Source organism: Cervus canadensis, chromosome 8 (assembly GCF_019320065.1).
Source record: "Cervus canadensis isolate Bull #8, Minnesota chromosome 8, ASM1932006v1, whole genome shotgun sequence".
Lineage (NCBI taxonomy): Eukaryota > Metazoa > Chordata > Mammalia > Artiodactyla > Cervidae > Cervus > Cervus canadensis.
In genome coordinates, this window is record NC_057393.1 from 17236871 (window position 1) to 17262842 (window position 25972).

At 36.9% G+C, this 25972-nt stretch overlaps 1 protein-coding gene across 1 annotated transcript; it reads left to right on the forward strand.

The window, feature by feature from the left end:
- The first annotated feature begins 1 nt into the window (after position 1).
- DCLRE1A (DNA cross-link repair 1A) lies at positions 2-24501 on the forward strand. The gene is made up of 10 exons (XM_043475385.1): positions 2-279; positions 809-1929; positions 4720-6411; positions 8159-8292; positions 9351-9469; positions 12437-12577; positions 16374-16519; positions 17293-17447; positions 22277-22418; positions 23769-24501. Exons 2-10 carry the CDS (start codon positions 1464-1466, stop codon positions 23927-23929), a joined length of 3156 nt encoding a protein of 1051 aa, XP_043331320.1. The 5' UTR covers positions 2-279; positions 809-1463; the 3' UTR covers positions 23930-24501.
- Positions 24502-25972: the final 1471 nt, after the last annotated feature.

Sequence of the window (25972 nt, forward strand, 5' to 3'; positions counted from 1 at the left end):
AAGTCTTCCCGCCCTAGGGGAGCCTGGACATTCAGAACGCCAGATTCAACAAGGAAAAGGCCCCTGGGCCGGCGTTCTAGAAGCTCCGAGAGAACAATTCCTCAACCTTCAGTTTGGAAATTAGCAGCTTTTAGAACTAAAATAAAACAAAATAAGTCTGTAGAACTTAAAGGGCCCAAACTTTTTTTTTTTTCTTTTCAAAGTTCTCCTTTTAGACCGGGAGCAGCCGATTCGACACAGCGTTGGTCGCGGGAAGCTGTTCCCGCCACGACATGAAAGGTAAAGGAGTAGGCTTTTTTAAGTTGGGAGGGACTAGCCAATGGCTTGGCTTACACACCAAGGCCGCGTTTTATTACCAGGCAGTGCAATGAAAGCGCAGGAGCGAACACGGTGACCCGGCGGGCGAGGGGTGTCGGGGGGAGCGGACGCAGCTGGAGCTACTCGCGGCGGGGTGGGGGTGGTGAGGGTGACAGGTGGGCGCCTGCGGGGATCCCTGCGGGCCCGGCGTCTGCCCTCAGAAGAGGGGTGGGGGCACCGATGGCTTTAGCGGAGCGGGCTGTGTGGGCAGCTCCCTCACTCCCAACCCTGGGGGTGGGGAGAGGAATGAGGGCCCCCTCCACTGGCCTTGCCGCCTCTAATGCCCAAACTGGAGGTCGAGCCGGTGGGTGTCATCAGGCAGGTGAGGCTGGTGGGAAAGAAAGCTGATCACTTGGAGGCAGATCACCTCTGTGTTCTGAAGTTAGGCTTGTGGGTGGCCTCGGTGCAGGTTCAACTTCACATACTTGAATTTTGTTTGTTCATTGTGCAGCCTTTATTCATTGCCGCTGGAGGAAGATACTGGACTGACCTAGGAAACTGAAGTTGTTGAATGTCCTGGAGTCACCGATGAGGGCAATTACTTTTTTTTTTGCCAATCACACACATTTAATTATGATGTGACTAGAGTTACTAGCAAGCTGAAGTAGCCGTTAAGTGTTTGGAACACCTGCTGAGTCAGTTGCCTAGGGACTGTGGTTGGATTTGTGATTTGGACAGTTGTCCAGCTGAAAAAGAATTGACAGGAGCTTTATAACGATTTTACAAAGCTCCTTCTAAAATTAGTCTGTTAAACCTATGATTTCCATTAGGGCTTGGTATTCAAAGTATTACTGATTCTTATTTTTATGAATCAAGTCCTGGAAAAAGCCAAGAGACCTGAATGAAGTATACACAATGGAAAACTCAGATGCTACCTCTGTTAATTTTACTGTGCTGTAAATGGAACAGCAAGTGTTCTTAGGTATAAGGCTTGTAGTTTGCCAATATATTCATTACCAGAGCTTTAGAGTCCCATCAAGTTAGTAAGTTTTTTGTTACTTTTTTTTCCCTCAGCAGAATAATTCCCTTTAATAATTTTGTAGCAAGAAACAGACTGTCAGTTTGCTTAAGATTAGTGCTTTTTTAATGATCAGAATAATTTTGCCATGTTAGAAGATGCTTTTTCGGAAGAAGACATCTGGGAATACAAATCCAGAAGAAAACCAAAACGAGTATATCCAAATGATTGCTCTGAGAATATTCCAGAATCTGTTGAAGAAGCAACAGATGGACAACACCAGTTAAAACGAAACAGAAATAAAAAAAGGACTGTAGAAGCTAAAAAGAAGGTCAAAACCCCGGAAACATGCCTTAGAGAAACAGACAGTCAGACTTCTGTAGCTTCCAGTCAGAACTCCACTTGCGGAGATGGTATTCAACAGTGCCAAGACAAGGAGGCCACTCCAGAAAAGCGCTGTAGGACTCACAAAGACAAACACGTGTCTCCAAAGACACGACCGGTTTATGATGGGTACTGTCCCAACTGCCAGATGCCTTTTTCCTCCTTGCTAGGTCAGACACCTCGATGGCATGTTTTTGAGTGTTTGGATTCCACACCAGTCTCCGGAACAGGTAAGATGCCAAAAAAGACTCGAAATAGTCAACAAGACCTGCATGAGGCCAGACTTACCAATCTGGAAGGAAAGAAGGAAACAAGATAAATAGTAAACCGGAAGTGAGATGAGATTCTCTAAGAATGACTCACCTTTGAAGGAAACAAGATAATGCATTGTTAACCTTCTTGTGAGGGTAAAAAGATACTAGTCATTGGTATAACTGTAGAGAGTGTTGCAAACCTGAAAACCATTTGAATGGGGAATTCCCTGGCGCTAAGTGGTTTGGGCTCCTTTCTTCCACTGCAGGTGGAACGGGTTCAATCCCTGGTTCAAGAACTAAGATCCTATAAGCCACATGGCCAAAAAGAAAGTTTTAATGCATTTTATTATTTCATAAGAGTTCCAAAACATCTGTGATTTTTCGTAAATGTTAATTGAGCACATATTAAGCTACTTTCACCTGCATAAGGTAGGTAGTGTTGACATCTAATGGGCTTTCCAGGTGGCATAGTGGTAAAAAATCCACCTGTCAGTGCAGAAGACATGGGTTCAATCCCTGAGTTGGAAAGATCTGGAGAAGGAAATGGCAATCTGCTCCGGTATTCTTGCCTGGGAAATCCCAAGGACAGAGGAGCTTGGGGGGCTACAGTCGCTGGGGTCGCAAAGAGTCAGACATGACTTAGCGATTGTGTTTTTAGTCGCTCAGTCATGTCTGAACCTTTGCGACTCCAGACACTGCAGCCCTCCAGGCTCCTCTGTCCATAGGGATTCTCCAGGCAAGAATACTGGAGTGGGTTGCCATGCCCTTCTCAACTTAGTGACTAAACAACAGCAATTGATATCCAATAGAGGTGAAGTGAAGTGGCTCAGTCATGTCCAACTCTGTGACCCCATGGATGTAGCCTGCCAGGCTCCTCTGTCCATGGGATTTCCCAGGCAAGAATACTGGAGTGGGTTGCCATTTCCTTGGCCAGGAGATCTTCCTGACCCAGGCATAGAACCTGGTTCTTCCTCATTGCAGGCAGATTCTTTACCATCTGAGCACTTAGTGTTCTTAAAAGTTGAACAATTTGCCCATTTTATCTTTTATGAAACAGACTTTTAGAGAATCATGAGTGTAGTCCACAGGATTCTTGAAGTCAAGAATGCTGTACATTCTTCTTAATATACAGAAAGAAGAACTAGGAAAGAGTGTTAGGTTATTAAGATTCTAGTAAATAAAATTGTGCCAAATGAGAACTGAAGTAATATTACGTTTTTGTTATCTTTTAAACTATATAGTAAATGTCATGTTTAAAATGTAGAAAATCCTACTTATAGTATATGGAGAATGAGTTGTTATTGATTTGTTTTGTATAAAGTTATATACCATATATAAAATTTTAAATCTCAAAGGACTGAAATTCAGTAAAATAAAAGTAATAGTCAATATGGCTTTCATGTTAACTATGATTCAAAAGACATTTTATTATTAACCCCTAGTTCTCATTTTAAAGTACTGCAAAGATGCAAAATAACAACAACAACAAAACTGGCACTAGCCTTTCCTGTATAAGTGAAAGCCTCAACAAATGCTAGTAATTTGGTTTTCAATGGCTTGAAAATCAGAAATCGAAGTTCCATAATGAGCCCCTCAGGGTGAAATGTCTTACAGATGAAGCTACCTCAAAGAGATTTTTCTCTTTGCTTTTCACTGATAAACTCCTTTGAATAGAATCTCAGGTGGATTGTTCTTGAGTTCTATAACATATACTTTTATGAGGTAGTTTTAAGTTTTAAGCAGTGAAGTCTTCCAATTTAATGTAACATCCTTTTTGGAGGTGAAAGTGAAGGTCGCTCAGTCGTGTCTGACTCTTTGCGACCCCTTGGACTATACAGTCCATGGAATTCTGCAGGCCAGAATACTGGAGTGGGTAGCTTTTCCCTTCTCCAGGGAATCTTCCCAACCCAGGGATGGGACCCAGGTCTCCTGCATTGCAGGTGGATTCTTTACCAGCTGAGCCACAAGGCAGGCCCTTTGGAGGTGGAGGGAGTCATTTTTTGATAGGCCTGGAAAGTGACATACAAGGGGGAGGTTGTGCCAAGATGGTTTCCATACTGTTTCTCAATCATAATAGTATGACAGGGGAGTTTCCAGATTACTTAAGCCTTATTATTAACCAATTTATCAAATTAAATTGCAAATCTTACAACAGAATCGAAAATGTTTAGTGTATGGACAGCTCTGATTAAGATTGCTATTATTGTTTTTGTATACAGTGTGAATACTAAGTAATGGAACCTAATTTGGTACTGCAATTGTCATACATCTGTGTTGCCTGATAAGACAAAAATTGGAGTAGAATTTTAGTCTGTGGAATTTTAAACTTATGATACAGACATACCAGCTTTCTCTACTCTTTTTTTGCCTGAGCAATAGGGAGGTAGTGAAACTGATGGGATCGATTTCTCGTGCAAGCATGATATGCATTTTGGAGGAGCTCATCTTTGTGAAAGTTTTTAGTGGGGAGAAAAAGGTGTTAGTCTTAACTTTTTTTTTTCCAAGAAAAGAGTATTTGAAAAGAAACTTAAAAGAATATTTGATTTAAAAATAGTAACTAGCACCTTATAAAACCATACTTGATTACTGATAATTGTGTGTTGATTTTTTTTGTTGGTATAAAGATAGCTATTGTCCTAAGGCTGCAAAGTAGGGCTGATTACTTACCTGTTAAACCACTTACCTGTTAATTTATATTGCTAATACTGTCAAAGCTTAGTCTGTGCTTTGATCCAGTAATACTTTTTTCTTTATTAAAATTTTCAGAGTGTCCTGATGGCCTTCAGTGTTCCTCAACAATTCCTTCTCATTACCAGAGATACACTCACCTTCTGCTAGCTCAAAGCAGGGCTGGTAATAGTCCTCTCAAGGATCCTTCCCATGGATCAGGTTGGAGTTTCAGTGAGACTAATTCAGACTTTCTTTGTAGCCTTGAGAAAAGATGGTCTTCACATCAGAAACAAACAGAAAACTTAAAAAATGTTTCAACTGATCCCTTGCTAGTGACACAATGTCTAAAAAGTTCTCAGTCTCCAACTGAAACCCATAAAAAGATTTCCTCTTTGACAAATATCCAAACTTCCCAACAAGTCGCACAATTTACAGGACATGTTAATAGTGACAAACTGGTAGGAGTTGGTTTGCCTCTTGTTGAAGAATTAGACCAAAACAACCCAGAACAAAGAAATTTGCCATTGCCAGAAAATGACTTTAGCAACTGTGAAATCTCCTATTCTCCACTTCAAAGTGATGAAGAAACTTACGATACATATGATAAGCTGGATGATTCACAACAGGAACTATTATTCATGGAAAGCTCTAAAGATGGCAGCCTAGAAGAAGATGACAACAGCTCCACTTTGTCTAAAAAACTATATGACCCCTTACTGAAGGACCAGGAGGCCTGCCCCGAAGTGGATAGCTTCTTAACACAGGATAAATACAATGAAGAATTGTATGAATGCAACTCTCTTAATGATTCGTCTCAACTTACTTTCCAAAATAAGAGAATTGTTTCAGGTGGTCATCCAGCATATACTGATGATGATTTTATGTTGCTTCCACCTGCATTAGCAGAGAGGTTTACTTCTTCTAGTTACCAAGCCTCTAAAGCAAAACCTAATGAGCCAGAATTTCATTCATCTCAATCAAATAAAGAGAAACAGGTGATTGAAGAATCAGCTGTTTACAATCAAAACTGTCTTCCATTACTTAAGAGTAAAATGCCAAAACCTTTTGAAAACCAGAGAGGAGGGTGTCATTCTGTCCACCCAACCCAAAGTAAAATCAGAGAGTTATCAAATAAGAATTCCAATGCTAAGAACAACGCAAACTCAGCATGTTTCTGCAGAAAGACATTAGATGGTATGCTGGACAATCAAGTTCCAGTTTTAAATTCAGAAACATTTTCTAGTGCACCTACTGTTGCTAAGCCTTCGAAAATGTTGCCCTCTGGCCCTAAGTATAATGCAACACAGCCTTCTACTAAGGTAATGAAGCAGATGGATATAGGTGTGTATTTTGGACTGCCACCCAAAAGGAAAGATGAGAAATTGCTGGAGGAAAGTTCATTAGAAGGGATGAACTTCAATACAGCTGTAAGTCCTAATGAAAAGAGGTCCCAGCAGCGCAAGAGGAAAGCAGAAAAATCTTTAAGTGATTTAGAATTAGAGGCAAAGAATTTAAGTGAAAGTCAGCCCTCTGTGGAGCTTTCTGATAAGAGGTCACAGCACCAAAGAAAGAGACTTAAAAAGTCAGATTCATTGCAGGAAGGAGAACATCAGAAGAATCCAGGTCACCTTAAAAAGACAGTGCCTGGAACAGTCAATTTAAGTAAAGACAAAGCCTTCATGAAATCAGCTCATCGCAGGGTGCAGAGGGAGAACACGAAAATCTCAGAGTCATCTAATGCAGGAGAATTAAGGAAAAGGACATGTCCATTCTATAAGAAAATACCTGGTAAGTCGAAGTATTAATGCTCAGTGTATCTACAAAGACGCAACTTCTTTAAACTTCATGTTCATTGCTCATGTTGTGTGCCTGTGAAACAATTTTTTGCATTTTCCTTATTTTTTATACCTCATTAACCTGTAGGAGATTTTTTGTGTGTGTGTGCCTATTTAATCTTTTTTGGTCCATTTAGTTCAGCAAACTTCTACTAAACATTTTCTATATACAAAATGGGGCTTTCCTGGTGGTTCAGACAGTAAAGAATCTGCTTTCAGTGTGGGAGACCCAGGTTGAATCCCTGGGTTGGGAAGATCCCCTGGAGAAGGGAATGGCAACCTACTCCAGTATTCTTGCCTGGAGAATTCCATGGACGGAGGAGCATGGTGGGTTACAGTCCATGGAGTCGCAAAGAGTTGGACACAACTGAGTGACTACCACCACCACCATATACAAGATACTGTACTAGTTAGATAAGATATTACAGATTTGACAAAAATGAATATAGACCAGTTTAATACAGAGGAAGGAAAGGATTTCTGTAAGTAACCATAGTAACAGACATCCTCTAAGAACTTAAGAAAAATGCAAAGTTCTAAAAAAGGAAGTTCAAAGTTCAAAAGAAGTTCAGAGTTCAAAGTAAAAGTAAAAGTTCAAAGTAAAAAGTTCAAAGAAGGAAAATGTCATGGATTACACAGGTCATAATAATGCTAAACATTTTAAATGTTCATAAAATTTTCATAAAAATGCTAAACATTTTAAAACCATATCATAACTTAGTTTCATAATCTTTTCATATTTTTTAATTTCTTGTGCCTTCATAGAAGAGCTAATAGAAAAATGTGTAGTAAAATGAATTTTATTATTGAAGAAACCAGGTACCCTTCTGAAAAGAAACCAAAATGCACTTGGTTTCAGGAAGATTCTTTAATGTGCTTTTTTGGTACTATAAATGTATAATTTGCTCAAAATATTTGTGTAAAGAAAAGTATTTATGCACATCATAGCACCAGTTCTGTTTTTATTAATTATTTTGATTAAATTTATATATTTAAAGTGAGCCCAGAACTAGTGGGCCATGTGTGGATAGGCCTCTGTAGAATTGTGGAAATATGCTTATTTATATATATATAGGAGGTATGCTTATTTACCTGCATATTTTAGAACAGCTTTTTTTTTTCGTAATTGCTGCTCTAGGGAGCCTTTTTAGGCTTTTTTCCCCCTCATTTCCCTTTCTCCTCCCCACCTCCCACAATGAAATTCAAATACTACAGATATCTATTACCTGTTGTTCTGTGACTCTTTGGAGGGCCAGTGAGATCATTTGGGTCATCAACCATTTTTCTCCTGCCAGAAGCAGGTCAGTGTCACCCCCATTGAGATTTCATGTTTTAGAAGAAAGATAGCATTCTCCTTTTGCTGTTTCACAGAAGTAAAGGATTTTTAGGTGCCTAGTAAGTATCATGAAAATATTCAGCTAGCCAAATAACTGGTTTGTAGCTTAGTGCATTTTTTTTGGGGGGGGGGGAGTTATTCTTAAAAAAGACTATACTGGGTATATTAAGCGTAGACTTACAAGACTCATTTTCATCTCTAGGATCATCCTTTGGTGAATTTATGTGATATAGATTTTTAAATTAAATTGTAAAGTTAAGTTGGACATGAGATGTAAAGGTGTAAGAGGGTTTGCTATATAAGCAAATTGGGTAACTTTTACATCACTCTTGCTAAAGCAGCTGCTTCGGTGTTTTCATTGTAGGAACTGGCTTTACAGTCGATGCCTTTCAGTATGGATGGGTTGAAGGTTGCACTGCCTATTTTCTCACTCATTTCCATTCTGATCATTACGCTGGATTGTCTAAAAACTTCATGTTTCCCATTTATTGTAGTGAGGTAAGTTCTAGTATTCTAAATTCTGAATTTGTGGAATGCAGTGAATTTCTAAGCAGTCTGGTTAAAAAATAATTAAAATTGTAAGATCATTTTTCTAGAAAATATATGAAAAAGCAGACTCCACATTGAGACTCTAAAATCAAATGAGTTACTGTCATAGTTACAGTAGATGTTTTAAAATATGCTTTATTTTATGGAGACAAAAGATAAGCTAGTTCATGATGTACTGAAATACGGTTCATTCAGTAAATATTTACTGAATGCCTAAAAAGAGACTCATGCAAAATGCCTAACTTCAGGGAGCTTACAGTATACACATTCACCAGTACTCCCGTGGGCTCTCTATTTGTAGTAGAAAAGTGAACAGAATGCCTAGAAGTGGGGAGAAGTCGGGGGCTTTACTGTGTCCTAGGCTAAGGTTAGAAACAGTTTCATGGTGAAAGAGACACCTTGAGCTAATTATAAAAAGGTGAGCATTTTAATGTGTACTACTAAGGACTTTGTCTAGAATTTGATTTAATCCTCAAGTATTCTTGAATAATCCTCTTTTTATTAGTGAAGCAACTGAGGCTTGGAGCAGTTAAATAGCATGTTCCAAGTCACAGAGCTAGTAATGACAGATGCAGAATTTGAACACAGGTCTGTCTGACTCCAGATCCAGGCAAAAGAAAGAGAAGAGAGCCTTCCAGGTAGAGAAGAGTTTGTGTAAAGGAACAGACACTGAGAAGTATAGCCATTCCAAGAACTCCAGTTGCTAAAAGCAAGCTAAGGAATAACAGTAGATAAACCCGCAGAATTGGGTAGGGGCCAAATCATGAAGGATTCTGTGTCTCGTGATGGGGTAATAGACTTTTTATAGGTGAGGGAGAAGTCGGTGATAGTGTTTAAGCAAAGTTGTGATGCAGTCATTTTAGAAAGTTCTTCCTGGCATTCTGGTAAGTTTATATAAGTGAGAGAACAAGGAAATTATTAAGATGCTTGAGTTCTTAAGTAGATATGAAATAAAAGACTTATTTAGTGTTTTAATGTATTAGCAATAAGCTCATCCTGTTTTGCAGATAACTGGCAATTTGTTGAAGAGCAAACTTCACGTACAAGAACAATATATCCATCCATTGCCAATAGACACTGAATGTATAGTGAATGGTATCAAGGTTATTTTGCTAGATGCCAATCAGTAAGTATTAAAGTTACCTTACTGACAACCTGTTTTTAAATATTCAAAAGGGAAACATATTGCATGGTTATTTAAGAACTTTTTATTGAAACTATTATGCTTGATATTTCTTAAAACAAGTAAAATGTGTTTCTTCTTTTGAAAAAACAAAATGTACCCAATACAGAACCAAAGATTAAATGTAGAGTTTAATCTAAGTGTTTTCTAACCCTTTTTTAATACAGTTTAAATTACTGTGCTTTACATATGAGACTCTTATTTTTTTTTAATCTTTTAACATATTGCTGCTGTTCCTTAAGAGATAACCTTTTGCCATTTTCTTTAATATCACTTATAGAAATTAACAGCTGGTACTCCATTCAGATTCTAGAGGATTTTTTTTTTTCCTTTAAGAAATCCTTTAGGTTTTTGATACTAAAGACTGGGAAGATTTTTTTCTTGAAAGAAATTTTTCTTTTTCGCCTCATTTTTTTAATGTTAAGTACTGTCAGGATTCACAGTGCCAAAATACAACTGTCAGTCAGCTACGCGTCTTTACACTTTCCGTGGAATGTTATCCTTATGTACCTTAGAGATCATAGATACCTAGAGAATTAAAACTAGGACTAAACCAAGGTCTCCTAAATTCCAGGCCAGTGCTTTTTTTTTTTTTTTTTTTTCAGATCGCCTGTGAGATTTTATCTGCTAACTTTGCTGCTGATTATTTATTTAATCACCAATTATAACAACTCCGTTCTGAATTTTTTTTTTTTTTTTGGTGATCTTTGTTGAGGTATAATTTACATAAATAAAATGGACCTATTTTAAGTCTTTGTTGAAATTTGACAAAAGTACACACCCATGTAATTCCCACCACAATAAAAATATGGAAAATATTCCCTACCACAGGAGTTTTCCTTGTGTTCCTTCCCAGTCAATCCCAAATCCCAATTTGGATTCAGAAAACCTTGTTTTCTGTGACTGTGGATTAGATTTGTCTTTACTAAGGATTCATCTGAATGAAATCATATAGTAACTCCTGTTTTGTATCTGACTTCTGTCACATGTTTTATTTTTGAGATTCATCCATGCTGTTACATGTTCCTTTTTATTACTGCGTAGTATCTGCTGAATGACATAATACAATTATTTTATCCATTCAGTTCTTGATGGACAACTGATTTTTGTTCTTGACTTTGCATCCTGAGATCTTGCTAAACCTGATCATTAGTTGTTTTAGGTTTTTTTGTATTAATAGATTCTTGAAAATTTTCCATATATGTCTACAAATAAAGATGATTTCATTTTACTTCTTTCTTTCCATTTAGAGTGGCACTTTTTCTTTTATTTATTGTACTGGATTAGACCTTCAGATACTGTCAAATGTAAGTGGTGAGACTAGACATGTTCCCATGTTCTTGATCTTAAGAAGAAAGTATTCAGTCTTTCTTCATTAAGTATGATGTTAGCAATAGGTATTTCATAGCCTTTTATCAGTTTTGAGGAAAATCCCCTCTGCTGGAAGTTTGTGATGATGAATGGGTGTTGAATTTTGTCGAATGTGTTTCTTTGGCATCTATTGAGATTATAATATAATTTTTCTCCTCTATAATGTTAATGTGGTAAATGACAAAGATGGATTTAAACCAGCCTTACATTACTGAGATAAACCCACTTAGTCTTCATGTATTACCCTTTTTGAAAATTCATAGGTGGATTTGATATACTAATATTTTGTTAAGGAGTTTTGTCTTTTTTACAATGTCTATTGGTCTACAGGTTTTTTTAAATAATACTTTTATCTTACTTTGATATCAGAGTAATACTGACCTCATGAAGTATTCCCTCCTCCTCTATTTTCTGAAATATGTCATGTAGTAATTGTTATTATTTCTTCCCTAAATGTTTCATAGAATTGCCCAGTGAAGTCATTGAGGTGTGGATTTTGGGTTCAGGGAAGGAAGGGGAAGTTTGTAATTATTTCCTGTGTTTTCCTAGAATTTAAAAGTTCTCTGTGTTTTGGCGGTAATTTCCAAACCCCTTTGTGTCAGGGGTCCACAAGACCACCTCTCGGTTCACTGGAAGGACTAACAGGACATGGAAAAGCTGTTTTATTTGTGGTGACAGCTGATCACAGTGAACGGACACATTAAAATCAGCAGAAGGAAAAAGGCAAATGAGGGTGAACTTAGGAGAAACCAGGTCCAAGCTTCCAGGTGCCCTCTTCTAGAAAAGCGGCATTCTTGCTGTTGTTTAATCGCTCAGCTGTGTCTGACTGTTTACAACCCCATGGTCTGTAGCCCGCCAGGCTCCTCTGTCCATAGGATTTTCCAGGCAAGAATACTGGAGTGGGTTGCCATTCCCTTCTCCAGGGGATCTTCCTGACCCAGGGATCAAACCAGGGTCTCCTTCATTGCAGGCAGATTTTTTACCATCTGAGCCACCAGGGAAGCCCTTGACAACACACGGGACCTGTGACTGACCAGGGAAGCTCAACTGAGCCTTAGTATCCAGGGACTTTATTGAAAGTCAGTGGTATATAATTCTAGCACCCATATGACTGACCTCCAGTCAGCTAACGCAAGAAACAAGTATTCACCACTGCTAGTAACTATCTGATCAAACTAGTAACACATGGCCCAATGGGTGAGGCATCCAAAACACTCTTAGCAGGCAGAATGCTCCAAGGACTCAAAACTCATCTCCCAAGGGCCAGCCAAGGACTAGTCCTAAAGACAGGCTTTTCTTGAGGATGTGTGGAGTTTTACCAGCCTTGGTCTGCTGAATTAACCTTTTCCTGCACACCAATTTTTTGTGTGTGTGACATAAATTCCCTGAAGTTAAAATGCTACACTTCTCTGTAGTACAGTGCTATATCATTATGGTCAGTTGATAAAGTATGTTAGCTTGTTGATATTGAAATGAAAACTCTTTCTTTAGATGCTTTGATCTGTGTAAATAATATTCCCCTGAAATGTTTGTCTTCAGCTGTCCAGGTGCTGTCATGATCCTTTTTTATCTTCCTAACGGTCATGTCATGCTACACACGGGAGACTTCAGGGCAGACCCCAGCATGGAACGTTCTCTACTTGCAGGCCAGAAAGTCCACACGCTTTACCTAGATACAACGTAAGATGAGCTTTGTTTGTTTGCCTCTTTTTCCCACTGACAGTATTTCCCTGTGTATTATGAGTAATTTGAGCTTGTGCTTAGGTAATCAAAGTGATGACTTATTGTCAATTATCATTTTAAGTATTTATCAGAAAAATGGTTGAAAAAACATACACTTACTAAGGACAAATCTGGGATTGCATGTCTTAATTGACTCCAGCTCAATTTTTTTTTTGGTTTTGGTAATATCCCTTTGAAAATATGGTTTATATGAGAATCTTGTTGCTGAAACAAGGAAGGAAAATTTGAAATTTGGGAGCAAACTTTAGGAAAACATCCTTTAAGGTTATCCTTTTAAAGTATCTGTGTAACAATTAAGTGTGATTATGAAGAAAAGAAAACAGAGAATGAGGTCTGTGTCTGAATATTCAGAATTACGTTCTTCCTTTCTCCAAAAGGTAATCTATAAGCAAGAGTCTTGAATTACTAAGTGCTATCAACATAATAGTAAAAGCCATTGTCTTTTTGACTGCATGCATGCTAAGTTGCTTCAGCTGTGTCTATCTCTTGGTGACTCCATGGACAGTAGCCCACCAGCCTCCTCTGACTAGTAGGATTCTCCAGGCAAGAATGCTGGAGTGGGTTGCCATTTCCTCCTCCAGGGGGATCTTCCCGAACCAGGATAGAACCCACATCTCTTATGTCTCCTGCCTTGGATGGGGGTTATTGACTACTAGCACCACCTGGGAAGCCCCATTGTCTTTTTCACTTCAGTTCAGTCACTCAGTCGTGTCTGACTCTTTGCGACCCCATGGACTGCAGCACGCCAGGCCTTCTTGTCCATCACCAACTCCCGGAGCTTGCTCAAATTCATGTCCATTGAGTCGGTGAGGCCATCCAACCATCTCATCCTCTGTCGTCCCCTTCTCCTCCCACCCTCAGTCTTTCCCAGCATCAGGGTCTTTTCAGATGAGTCAGTTCTTTGCATCAGGTGGCCAAAATATTGGAATTTCAGCATCAGTCCTTCCAATGAACATTCAGGACTGATTTCCTTTAGGATGCACTGGTTGGATCGCCTTGCTGTCCAAGGGACTCTCAAGTGTCTTCTCCAACACCACAGTTCAAAAGCATCAATTCTTCTGCGCTCAGATTTCTTTATAGTTCAACTCTCACATCTATACATGACTACTAGGAAAACCATAGCTTTGACTAGACGGACCTATGTTGGCAAAGCAATGTCTCTGCTTTTTTAGTTTAGTTTTGTTTTGTTTTGTTTCTGTCTCTGCTTCTTAATATGCTGTCTAGGTTGGTCATAACTTTTCTTCCAAGGAATAACTGTCTTTTAATTTTGTGGCTGAAGTCACCACCTGCAGTGATTTTGGAGCCAAAAAAAATAAAGTCGCTCACTGTTTCCATCGTTTCCCCATCTGTTGCCATAACGTGATGGGACTAGATAGCATGATCTTAGTTTTCTGAATTTTGAGTTTTCAGCCAACTTTTTCACTCTCCTCTTTCACTTTCATCAAGAGGCACTTTAGTTCTTCGCTTTCTGCCATACAGGTGGTGTCATCTGCATGTCAGAGGTTATTGATGTTTCCCGGCAACCTTGATTCCAGCTTGTGCTTCCTCCAGCCCAGCATTTCTCATGATGTACTCTGCATATAAGTTAAATAAGCAGGGTGACAATATATAACCTTGACGTACTCCTTTTCCTATTTGGAACCAGTCTGTTGTTCCATGTCCAGTTCTAACTTGCTTCCTGACCTGCATAGAGATTTCTCAAGAGGCAGGTCAGGTGGTCTGGTATTCCCATCTCTTGAAGAATTTTCCAGTTTGTTGTGATCCACACAGTCAAAGGCTTTGGCATAGTCAATAAAGCAGACATAGATGTTTTTCTGGAACTCTTGTGCTTTTTCGATGATCCAACAGATGTTGGCAATTTGGTCTCTGGTTCCTCTGCCTTTTCTAAAACCAGCTTGAACATCTGGAAGTTCACGGTTCACATATTGCTGAAGCCTGGCTTGGAGAATTTTGAGCATTACTTTACTAGCGTGTGAGATGAGTGCAATTGTGTGGTAGTTTGAGCATTCTTTGGCATTGCCTTTCTCTGGGATTAGAATGAAAATGGACCTTTTCCAGTCCTGTGGCCACTGCTGAGTTTTCTAAATTTGCTGGCATATTGAGTGTAGCACTTTCACAGCATCATCTTTTAGGATTTGAAATAACTCAGCTGGAATTCCATCACCTCCACTAGCTTTGTTCATAGTGATGCTTCCTAAGGCTTACTTGACTTCACATTCCCAGGATGTCTGGCTCTGGGTGAGTGATCATACCATCGTGGTTATCTGGGTCATGAAGATATTTTTTGTATAGTTCTTCTGTGTATTCTTGCCACCACTTCTTAATATTTTCTGCTTCTGTTAGGTCCATACCATTTCTGTCCTTTATTGTGCCCATCTTTGCATGAAATATTCCCTTGGTATCGCTTATCTTCTTGAAGAGATCTCTAGTCTTTCCCATTCTATTGTTTTCCTCTATTCCTTTGCATTGATCGCTGAGAAGTGTTTTTATCTCTCCTTGCTGTTTTTTGGAACTCTGCATTCAAATGGGTATACCTTTCCTTTTCCTCTTTGCTTTTCGCTTCTCTTCTTTTCACAGCTATTTGTAAGGCCTCCTCAGACAGCCATTTTGCTGTTTTTGCATTTCTTTTTCTTGGGGATGGTCTTGATCCCTATCTCCTGTACAGTGTCATGAACCTCTGTCCATAGTTCTTCAGGCACTCTATCAGATCTAATCCCTTGTCTTTTTATTATTCTTAAAATATCTCTTATTGGTTTTTCAGAGATGATGTTAACTATTTCAGTCTGTCTCAAGAAGACCTGAGTTTGGATGGCATATTTTAGTAAGAGATGATCTTTCCATATCCAGTTTTCTAACACTATAGCTAATTTTTCCATCCTTTTATATGTACTTAAATACCTGGTGAATTAAGAAAATAATGTTTTAAAAGAAACGTTTTTATTGTTACTTTAGTCTACATACCATTCTGAATTTCTTTGTGGGTTCTTACAGGAGAGAAGACTGAGTTTTTTGTCTACTCTCATAGCTGACCAGCAAAGAGTATATTTCTTTGATGTTTATACTTTATGAGTTTTTTAGTGGAAAAGTGCTGAACTTTCATGTCAAATATCTATAACTAGTAGTGTTAGGGTTAATACTAATAGTAGTATTTTTCATTGGGTGTTATTATATTGAGGTAGACACAACTAGATCTGCTATATTCCTATAATAGTATATATATTTCTGAATCGCTCAAGAAAGAATAACAACCATGTGAATATTAACTATTTGATTTAATGCTACTTCATCAAATTCATTTTCAGTTTCAATTGTTAAAAATATATATTTTTGATAAAGCAGAATTCTTTAGTCCATAAAGATAATCCCTATCAATAGTATTTTCTTTGATATGGGTTGGGGTTAAAAAAAGAGGATATTAAGGTTTACAATTCATAGCTAAAAGAGCTAGCTAGAAATATTCTTGAAGGAAGAAAATGCAGTTTCTTTATTTGAGAGTGATAAAAGAAATATAATGAGAAAGGTATATTGAAAATGTGTAATTCCATCATAAATAATCAATAGCTGTTAACAAATATTTTAACCACAGGCACTGGTGAGGTAACTGCAGTGGTGTTAATATACTATACTGCTGTTGTATATAATTTTGATAAAGCTTCTTTTCTAAAATAGCATCTGACTTAATGCTATGGCTTTCTTGTTGTTCTTTTAATAAGACTGTATTTACATATTACAGATATTGCAGCCCAGAATACTCTTTTCCGTCTCAGCAAGAGGTTATCCAGTTTGCCATCAACACCGCCTTTGAGACTGTAACTCTAAACCCACGGGCTCTTGTTGTCTGTGGCACTTACTCTATTGGAAAAGAGAAAATCTTCCTAGGTGGGTGATAGCTATAGCTAATTTACATTACTGTATTACAAGGATCAGATTCTTTTTGCATAAAGCCCTTGCAGGCATCGTTCTTGTGCTCGATGTTTATTTCCTGAAACAGTTCAGTATTACCTTTGAAGTCAAAGAAAAATTTGATAGAGTTTAATTCCTTTAAACTTTGAAAGACTTAATGGAAACATTTGATAAGTGTGTTTATGGTAGCCTTTATATCTGCAAAGTGTTTATAGAGCAAAAATCCATGCTACATTAATTTTTTAGCAGACTGAGAGATGACTAGTGCATAGTTGTTTCACTGCATTTTTGGATAACTGTCAATTATTTTAGATAACAGGTTTAGATTTTGTTCCTAAATGATTTCTGGAAATGCAACTGTAATTTTTCTAGATAGTATGGTACTATTTTGCAAAGTATTTTCTATTTCTTCTTAACTATGGTCCCATAATGTCAAATATTAAGATGTAAAATGATAAAGTCAGGGTTTTAACTCCTGCAAACTTATTTTTTCCCCCTCCCTCAACCCCTTTCCATCTATCTTTTGCAATTTTGAAAGACTAGTTCTTTAAAAATAAGTTCTTGAATTTCTCACAGTTTATTCCTCGTGGTTAACCAAGAAAATTATTCAGCCTTTTTGAGACATCATTGCAAAAGTGTGAATGTTTTGAATTTCTTTCTGTTTAGTAAATTCTTGTTTTAAAGTTGATTAAGTTGTTATTTAATCTTTTCATGAACTATAACTTACTATTTTTGAACTTTTCCTGTAGCCATTGCCGATGTTCTAGGTTCAAAAGTAGGCATGTCCAAAGAAAAATATAACACATTACGGTGCTTCAATATACGAGAAGTCAATTCCCTCATCACTACAGATATGTGCAATTCACTGGTTCACCTTCTTCCAATGATGCAAATTAATTTTAAGGTAAGCATTCAAGAGATACATCTTTAGGATGAACTAGAAAAGGCAATATGATGATTGTAAACTAGAATCCCATTTTACTTGCATTAGAGGAATTCAATTACAATGGAGTCAAAGTAAAGTTTGCCCTAGGAAATCTTTTAAGTGGAATTTGAAATGTTTTTAAGTTTTTTTGGTGCAGCTGTATAGCATGATTCACACGCTCACCAGGAGTTTAGGAGCTAGGGAAGGAAGAAAGAAACGAAGAAACAAAAGTAGAAAAAAATATGCATCTCTCTGGTCGTTCAAACCTTCTGTTTGTAAGATTATTTTCCATTTCTTCCTGGATGAGTGGGGAAATGAGTGAAGAATTCTAAGGCATTCTTACTTTTCTTCAGGTCTATTCTGTATAATATTAAGCCACTATACCATTGATATATGTTGAAAATATATATGTGAGGATTAAATGAAATAGTAGAAGTGTATTTTAAAAGAAAGTTCTAGTGTTAGTTCTGAGGTATAAATTAAGATACATATGATGTGACCTCCCTGTAATTTATGGGGGTTTGTTTGTCAGATTTATTCAGATACTAAGATTGATTCCTTTTACTAACATTTTGACACCTTGCAAAGGAATACATCAAACCTGTGTATTAAAAGCAATAAAGAACATGATGTACACCAAAAAAATATATTTTTAATTTTGTTATAATATTTATGAAACAATTTTATGGAGCCTTTTGAAATAGCTTAGTAGGTATTGATTACTTTATCATTAATAAGAACACTGATATAGTATAAGGAAAATTAGTATTTTAGTGCTGTCCTTTGAGTAAGGAAATGCTCTTCTTTTCACGAGATTATGATAAAACCCTTTTGGCACCTGTTTCCGTGAGTTTGTAATTCATCAAAATGTCAAGGATAATCAAGTCACAGTGTCGTCCATTAGTGGTTAAGCCAGCTTTGCAGACATATGTTAAATTTGAGAGGTATCCAGTTTGCATGGAGGCTAATGAGCATGTTGCTTAATCAAAAAACAAACACTGATATCCTGAGGAGGGTATAACATATGTTTATGATTTTTATCCTAGTCTCATCTCTTGCTTAGTTTGTTTCATTTGAACAAATGATCCATTTAAGGGGACAAAACAGGTGGGGGAGTCAGAATATTATGGAAGTGAAGGGGCTAGAGTTCTCAGGAAAGAATGTTCAAGAGTACCATGTGCTATGCAGAGGTCATATAAGGAAAGGATGACGTTCACAAGGACCATTTCAGTGAAGTAATGTTGGAGGAAGCCAGAGGCAGCAGAGGGCTAAGGAATGAATGAGAAGGTATACAGATAGCCAAGAAGTACATGAAAAAGGAGGATCAGCACTGTTAGCCATCAGGGAGCTGTAAATCAAAACCACAGTGAGATACCATTTTACACTCACAGGGATAGCTGTAGTAAGAAAGATAGTGCCAATTGTTGATGAGGATACGGAGAAACTGGAACCTCATGTATTGCTAATAAGACCGTTAAGTGGTATAGCCACTTTAGAAAACAATTTGTTAATGTCTTTAAAAGTTAAACATGGAGTGAGTATATGATCAGTAATTCCAGTCCTAGGTATATGCCTGGGAGAATTAAAACATTATGTCCACACAAAAACTTCTACACAGATGTTCATGGCAGCATAGTTCATAGTAGCCATAAAGCTGGAAACAGCTCCAGTGTCCATTAAATGATGAATGGATAAAAAGAAAAAAAAAAAGTGATATGTACATAAAACAGAAATATTCAGCTGTAAAAAGGAATAAATTACTGTTTCATGCTACTGTATGAATAACATGCCAAGTGAAAGAAGTCAGACACAAAAGGCTATATATTTTGTGGTTTCATTTATATGTAATGTCTGGAATAGGTAAATCTGGAGAGAGTAAGTAGGTTAGTGGTTTCCAGGGCTTGAGGGAGGGGGGATAGGGAGCAACTGCTAATGAGAACTGTGTTTTCTTTGGAGGCTGGGCGGAGGTATTGATGAAAATGTTCTAGAATTAGACAGCGTGATAGTCACGTAACTTTGTGACTATACCAACAACCACTGAACTGTATGCTTTAAAAAAAAAACAAAACTGGCCGTTACCTGCTTTGAAGGAAAAAAAAAAAAAAGAACATCTGAAATCTTTGTCTTATTTCCATTATTTGTTGTATGTTGGTATTTTTCTGTAGCCCTTTCCTTTCTTCCATTAAAGTGACCAGATATTGATGACATTCTGTTTACAATTTCATATCTTCAAAACGCAGATGGAGTGGAAGCAGATGGTTACCATAAAGCTACATTTTAGTTAGTACTTAAAGCCAATTTTTTAAACTAGGCAAAATCGTTTTATTGCATCAGAGATAATGACATTTTTGTGGAAATGTAAACATGATACAATTGTCAGCGTTTCTGAGGCAGGCTTGAAAGACTCAGAAACACTGTAAATCAGGGATCCCCAACCTTTTTGACACCAGAGACTGGTTTCCTGGAAGGCAGTTTTTCCACAGACTGGGAGGTGGGAGGGGAATGGTTTGGGGATGATTCAAGCACATTGCATTTCTTGTGCACTTTTATCTCTGTTATTACTACATCAGCTCTACCTCAGATCATCCAGCATTAGCTCCCAGAGGCTGGAGACTCTTGCTATAAATAATAGCACTCATGTTACCTAGTTCAACATCCCAGGTTCATATGTAAGAACGTAATTGACTGCCACCACTGATTTTAACCTGATTGATAGGATGTGGTAAAACGTTAGTTATAGATGATTAATTTACATACTGAAAAATAACTTTAGTAGCATTTTTATCACAAACTAATTGCCAATAAACAGAGAGACAAGTCATAGATCAGGGACTTTATGTCGACTAAATCATAATAAAATTCCTCTTGAGAGTAATCCTCCAGTTGTGGTTAATGAATGCCTAGTGGTGGTTGTAGTCTTTTCTATGTGCTTGGCTTAGATGATGATGTCCTATGTTTTTGTTTGTGGCACAGGTTAATAATGTTTTTGTGGTAACTCTAATTTGTCTCATGAAAAGCAGAAATTACTTCTGATTCAGTTCTCCTGAGTGTTTTTATAGAGAAACATAAGAATGGATAAATTTGATAACCTATTTTTGAAAGTTGGACTCTTAGTTTATGATATTACATGTATAATTGCTCTAAACCTGGTTCCTGTAATTTTCTTTTCTTTGTGAGGCCAGGAAGAGAAGAGGATTAGTAATTAAGCAAACAGTATTATATTAGCTAGATCCTAGACTAAGCAAGACAAAAACCTGAAAATTTTCAGAGCCAGGGATATGGTAATGAAAACTTATATATCTATAACTGAAACCTTTTTTTGGAGGAGGGATAGTAGTTGGTAAGATATGTGACTGTTTAATGGTAGGTGTACAAATTAGTAAAAGATCATTATTTGATATAAAAGAGAAATCAAAGGATTATTATTAATTCACCAGTGAAATATTAATGTCTGATAAACACAATAAAATCATCAGCCTCTAGATAATAAGAAGAAAAATTTTTTTTTAATGAAACACAATGATATGTTTATCTTCTACCAAATAGGCATACTTTTAAAGAAGGTAGTATTCCTATGCTGAGATTCAGAGAAAGCGCACTCTTCATCCACTTATAGGAGATATTATGGGTAAATCCTTAGCTATTCCATTTCTAAGAGTTTATACTAAAAAGTAAGTCCTTTCTGAAGAGATCAATATAAGGTTCCTAGGTGCTGATGGTGTAATAGATGGTAAGAGTTTTTAAAAGAAAGAGCACATTGTTTCCATTAAAAAAAAGAAAAGGATTCAGAAAGTGGTGTTCATTGAAGTCTTCCCCTTATGCTGTAGGCTTCCAGAAGGTGAAGGCTCTGTCTCACTGACCACTCAAACTTCAGCACCTGGAACAGATACTTATTGAAGGAATGAATAGGTAGATGAGTGATCTTGTCTTTAAGATTTTTTCAGAACTTCCTGCCAGCATCTTTTTAAAATTCAGTAGTTTATATATATGGTTAAAAAAGAAACAGGAGACTTTTGGAAATCCAAGATGACACTATATACTGTTTAGGTTTTCTATTGTTTTAAATAAAACTAGGATGTTATTATAAATTTACACTAAGCCTTTGACACTCTGGCTTTAGTCTTTAGCCAAAAAGTATTAGACTTTTTTTTTTTTAATATCCCTCATGACATTTTGCCTTTATCTGGGTTTTCTTATCTTTCGAAGGTTGAACCTTGGTCATTGATTTTCTAAGAAGCTTACCTAATGTCCTCATTACTGACAACCTTAGCTTGGAAAGTTCTATTCTACTCAAAATGTATTAGCATTTTATTTCTAATTACAGCAGCATGAGAAGTTTTGCAATTATTCTAGTTCATGTATAAAGGGTGAAAAGGAGTAAACATTTGAAAAGAGCTACTGTGCGTCTTCAAATGTGTGTCTGTGCTGAGCATAATGCGGTTATGAAGTTATTTCCGTCTTTATAGCCATCCGTCAGTCCTCTATGGGTGTAAATGCTTGGAGAGTATGGACTCACATGTATCAGTGTTAGTATCATACCTCTAATAGGGGTTGCAAAAAGTCAGAAACGACTGAGCTACTCTCTCACACACACACACACAACTTCAGAAAAGTAAAGGGGAAAAATTTTTTTTTTTTTTTTTCAGTTTTTTATTTTCTGGTGAGGAACACAGCACTAGGTTTTCCAATGCTCACCAACTGAAAACTCCCTAAAACTGTGCCGATGTAACATTTTAATCATTCTGTTTTATTCTACATTACCCATCTTCACTGACCGTTAAATAAATATCTTGTTTTTTTTTTAACAGGGTTTACAGAATCACTTGAAGAAGTGTGGTGGGAAATACAATCAGATTTTGGCTTTTCGGCCTACAGGTTGGACGCATTCTAACAAGTTAGCTAGACTAACAGATATTATTCCCCAGACCAAAGGAAACATTTCAATATATGGTATATTCATTTTGCTTTTACTCTTAATATTTGTAGTTACATTTAAAAAAAAAAAAAGCAGTAAAATTAAGATCCAACAAAAAAGAGGCACCAAAGTATCTTTAAGAATTTAACAGGTGAAAATTGCTCCTCACTTTCTAAACCTGTATCTTTAGTACATTGTAAACTCATATAAAGGAGTACAGCTAGTAGACAATGACTGATACAGAGGAGTCCATGTGTGTTATCAGTGACATGTCGGGGAGATTGTAGAACTTTCTGGCCAACCCAGTATACTACTTGAAAGGAGAGATGGGTAGTACCACTTTGCTGTGGAAGGTTAAATGATGCGGTGGCACTGAGAATGGGAAGACAGTGACGGATGCGGTGACAGCAAGAGTTACAGACTTGACTTTAGTTTTTTCATCTTTGGAGTACGTTAACCATTTCTGTCCTCAGAAATGGGCTTATGACTATAATGGCCGATGAAGACATTTTTGGACCCTAGTTTACTGTAACCAGGACCCTTTCTCTATGGTATTTGATCTTCAGTAAAGAAGATAATGAGATTTTGAATACTTAATCTTTTTTTTTCCTTTTTATGTGTACAAAGTTTGGGGATGGAATCTGCTTGCTTGCTCTGGAAATCAAGAATCTTTTGCTTGTTACCCTTCAGGTTTTACTCATATTTCTTCCAGAATTTTTGTGAAATCAGTAGCTGGGCAAAGTGCTTAGGGGAAGAATTGTTTAAAAAGAAAAAATCTATTTACAAATAAGAATCTATAGAAATGCATATTATTAAGTATCTACATAGAAAAGTAGAAAAGACCCAGGGATTGAACCCAGGTCTCCTGCATTGGCAGGCAGATTCTTTACCATCTGAGACACCAGGGAAGCCCACGTAGAAAAGTAATAGCATTTTTTTTTTTTTTAGTAATAGCATTTTTTAATGTTCAAAAGTGTTTATATAATTTTAATCTTTATTATTTGTAAAAGACAGCTTCCCTGGTAGCTCAGTGGTAAAGAATCAGCCTGCCAAGGCAGGAGACGGGTTCAATGCCTCACCTGGGAAAATACCCTGGAGCAGGGCATGGCAACCACTGCAGTATTCTTGCCTGGAGAATCCCATGAATGGAGGATCCTGGCATGCTACAGTCCATGGAGTCGCACAGAGTTGAGTGCGACTTAACGACTGAACAAAGGAAAAACAATTTGTAAAAAATACTAGCAAATTTTGTTATCAGAAAAAAAAAGCACCAAGGAGTTTTTGGCAGAAATACTCGGATTGCTTTCTTTTTCTCTTTTATTTTGGGTGTGTGCAATTTTCTTTATTAGTTTGATGTTTAATAGGCACTATCTTTTGTGTTGCAGGGATTCCTTACAGTGAACACAGCAGCTACCTAGAGATGAAACGTTTTGTTCAGTGGCTGAGGCCTCAGAAAATCATACCTACTGTGAATGTGGGCACCTTGAAATCTAGACGCACAATGGAGAAATATTTTCAAGAGTGGAAACTGGAAGCTGGATATTGACATTACCTCAAAGGGCTCAGAAATAGTTAAATAACTTAGACCTCGCTTGTTAGTAGTTAAATCTTGAGTGATAATGAAGTACACTTTATATGAAAAACCTCATGAAGGTCACTCATTCTGCTTATGTTCTCATTTACATTTGAGTAGTATGTTCATGGTGCTGACTATGGAGAGCATCTTCGCATCATCCATGATAACTGGTCAGCCTAGTATCTTTGTTTTTTGTCCCTTCTTACGGAGTCTACTGTATTCTGCATCCAGCAGTAGGAGGCGAAACAAAGGCAGATTCAGAAGCCAAAGAATTCATGATAATGCACTAGATTGAAAGCATTATATATAAGTAATTATGTATCTTTAAAATTATTTAATATGGGGCATATTTTTATGAGATAAAAGTTTATATAATATGCATACTTAAATAAATTAATCTTAAATATGCTATAGTGTCATTTGTTTTTTAGGATTTATAATGGATGTTCATGTAATTTTATAAAATTTCAGGGACAGTAATTAAACGTTTGACTCTGAAGATGACTCAGAGAGCCTAGACAGTTACCCAATAAAGGATGGAGAAAAGCTTGCATGAATAATGTTTATCTGGATTGTTTGCTCAAGACATCAGATAACTAAAAATTTAGACTGCAATTTTTTAAGTGAGATTATGTAATTTATTTATGAATCTTGATCGCTCCAACAGAGATTAAGTAGCCGAACCAAAATGAAAATTTGGGGTAATGCGTGTTTTAAATGTTTTAATGGAGTTTAAATAAGGAAATACATTTTTTGCACTGGGCTTCCCTGGTGGCTCAGCAGTAAAGAATCCACCTGCCAATGCAGGAAACGTGGGTTCAGTCCCTGGATTGGGAATATCCTCTGGAAGAGGAAATGGCAACCCACTTCAGTATTCCTGCCTGGGAAATCCCATGGATAGAGGAGCCTGGCATGCTACAGTCCATGGGGTCAGAAGAGTCCTACACGAATTAGTGACTCAACAACAACAATTCTTGCATTGCCTCTAAAAATGAAATTAATTTAGGGATTTCTTAATGAATGTTTTAATAGAAAATTATTTTCCTAACAGTTTTAGTCACCAGAAGGATGGTACTGTCAATGAAGTTTGTTTTCATAAGCTTGAATTTTACTTTGTTATGGAGGTAATTGTTAATAGAGATCACAATAAGGGAGGAAAAGCTTTGAGGGCCCAGTAGTAATAAATCCAGTGTAAGTATGTTCTCAGTTGACTTTAATTACATATTTAAAATATTTTGACTTGTTTGGGCTTGGTGTTTTAAACTTTTTATAAGTTATTAAGAGTTAATAATTAGAAAGACTATAGTCTATAAATAAAGGAATTTTTAACATGGGAGAGACAGTATAGTCATTTAAGGTTATTACTTATTATTTGAGTAATATTTTTTTCCTAGAATTGTATTTTTCATTGGCAAAAAGATTTTTCATGATTTTGAATGTTTTACTTTGGAAATCCAGGCATGCTATTTAAGAGCAGCCTCAGCTGTCTCATTTTCTAGTGCAGAAACATCTTTCTACACAATAGTCCATTTATGGCAGCTTAGAATTATTTTGTTTTGCTATTATTATTGCAGAATATGCACAACCTCATTTAGAGACCATTCCAAAAATGGGATTTATTTTATAAATAAGTCACAACAACCAAACTTTTCAAGGCTCTGTTGAGAACTGTATATGAAATTCTTAGTTCTAATAGCCCAACAACCTAATTTGGTAGGTTAAAATTTTCAGTTTTAAAGTAAAACAAAAGAAAAAACATAAATGGATAGCAGCTCTTGAACAGCCTTAACAGGAGTAGAGAGGGAGAAATAGAATTAAGCCAATGCAGGGGGAAATGCTTTACTACACATTACATGTATTTGGAACTTTTCAGAAACCTCCTTTATACTCTTAATCTGACGCTGAATATTCAGTTACCAGATACAATGATATGTGACAGGTTGTTTTCAAGTTCTCATGACTTTGATTTAATGGGAAAACCTTTTCTACTTGATGTCAGTGCCTTTTATTTCT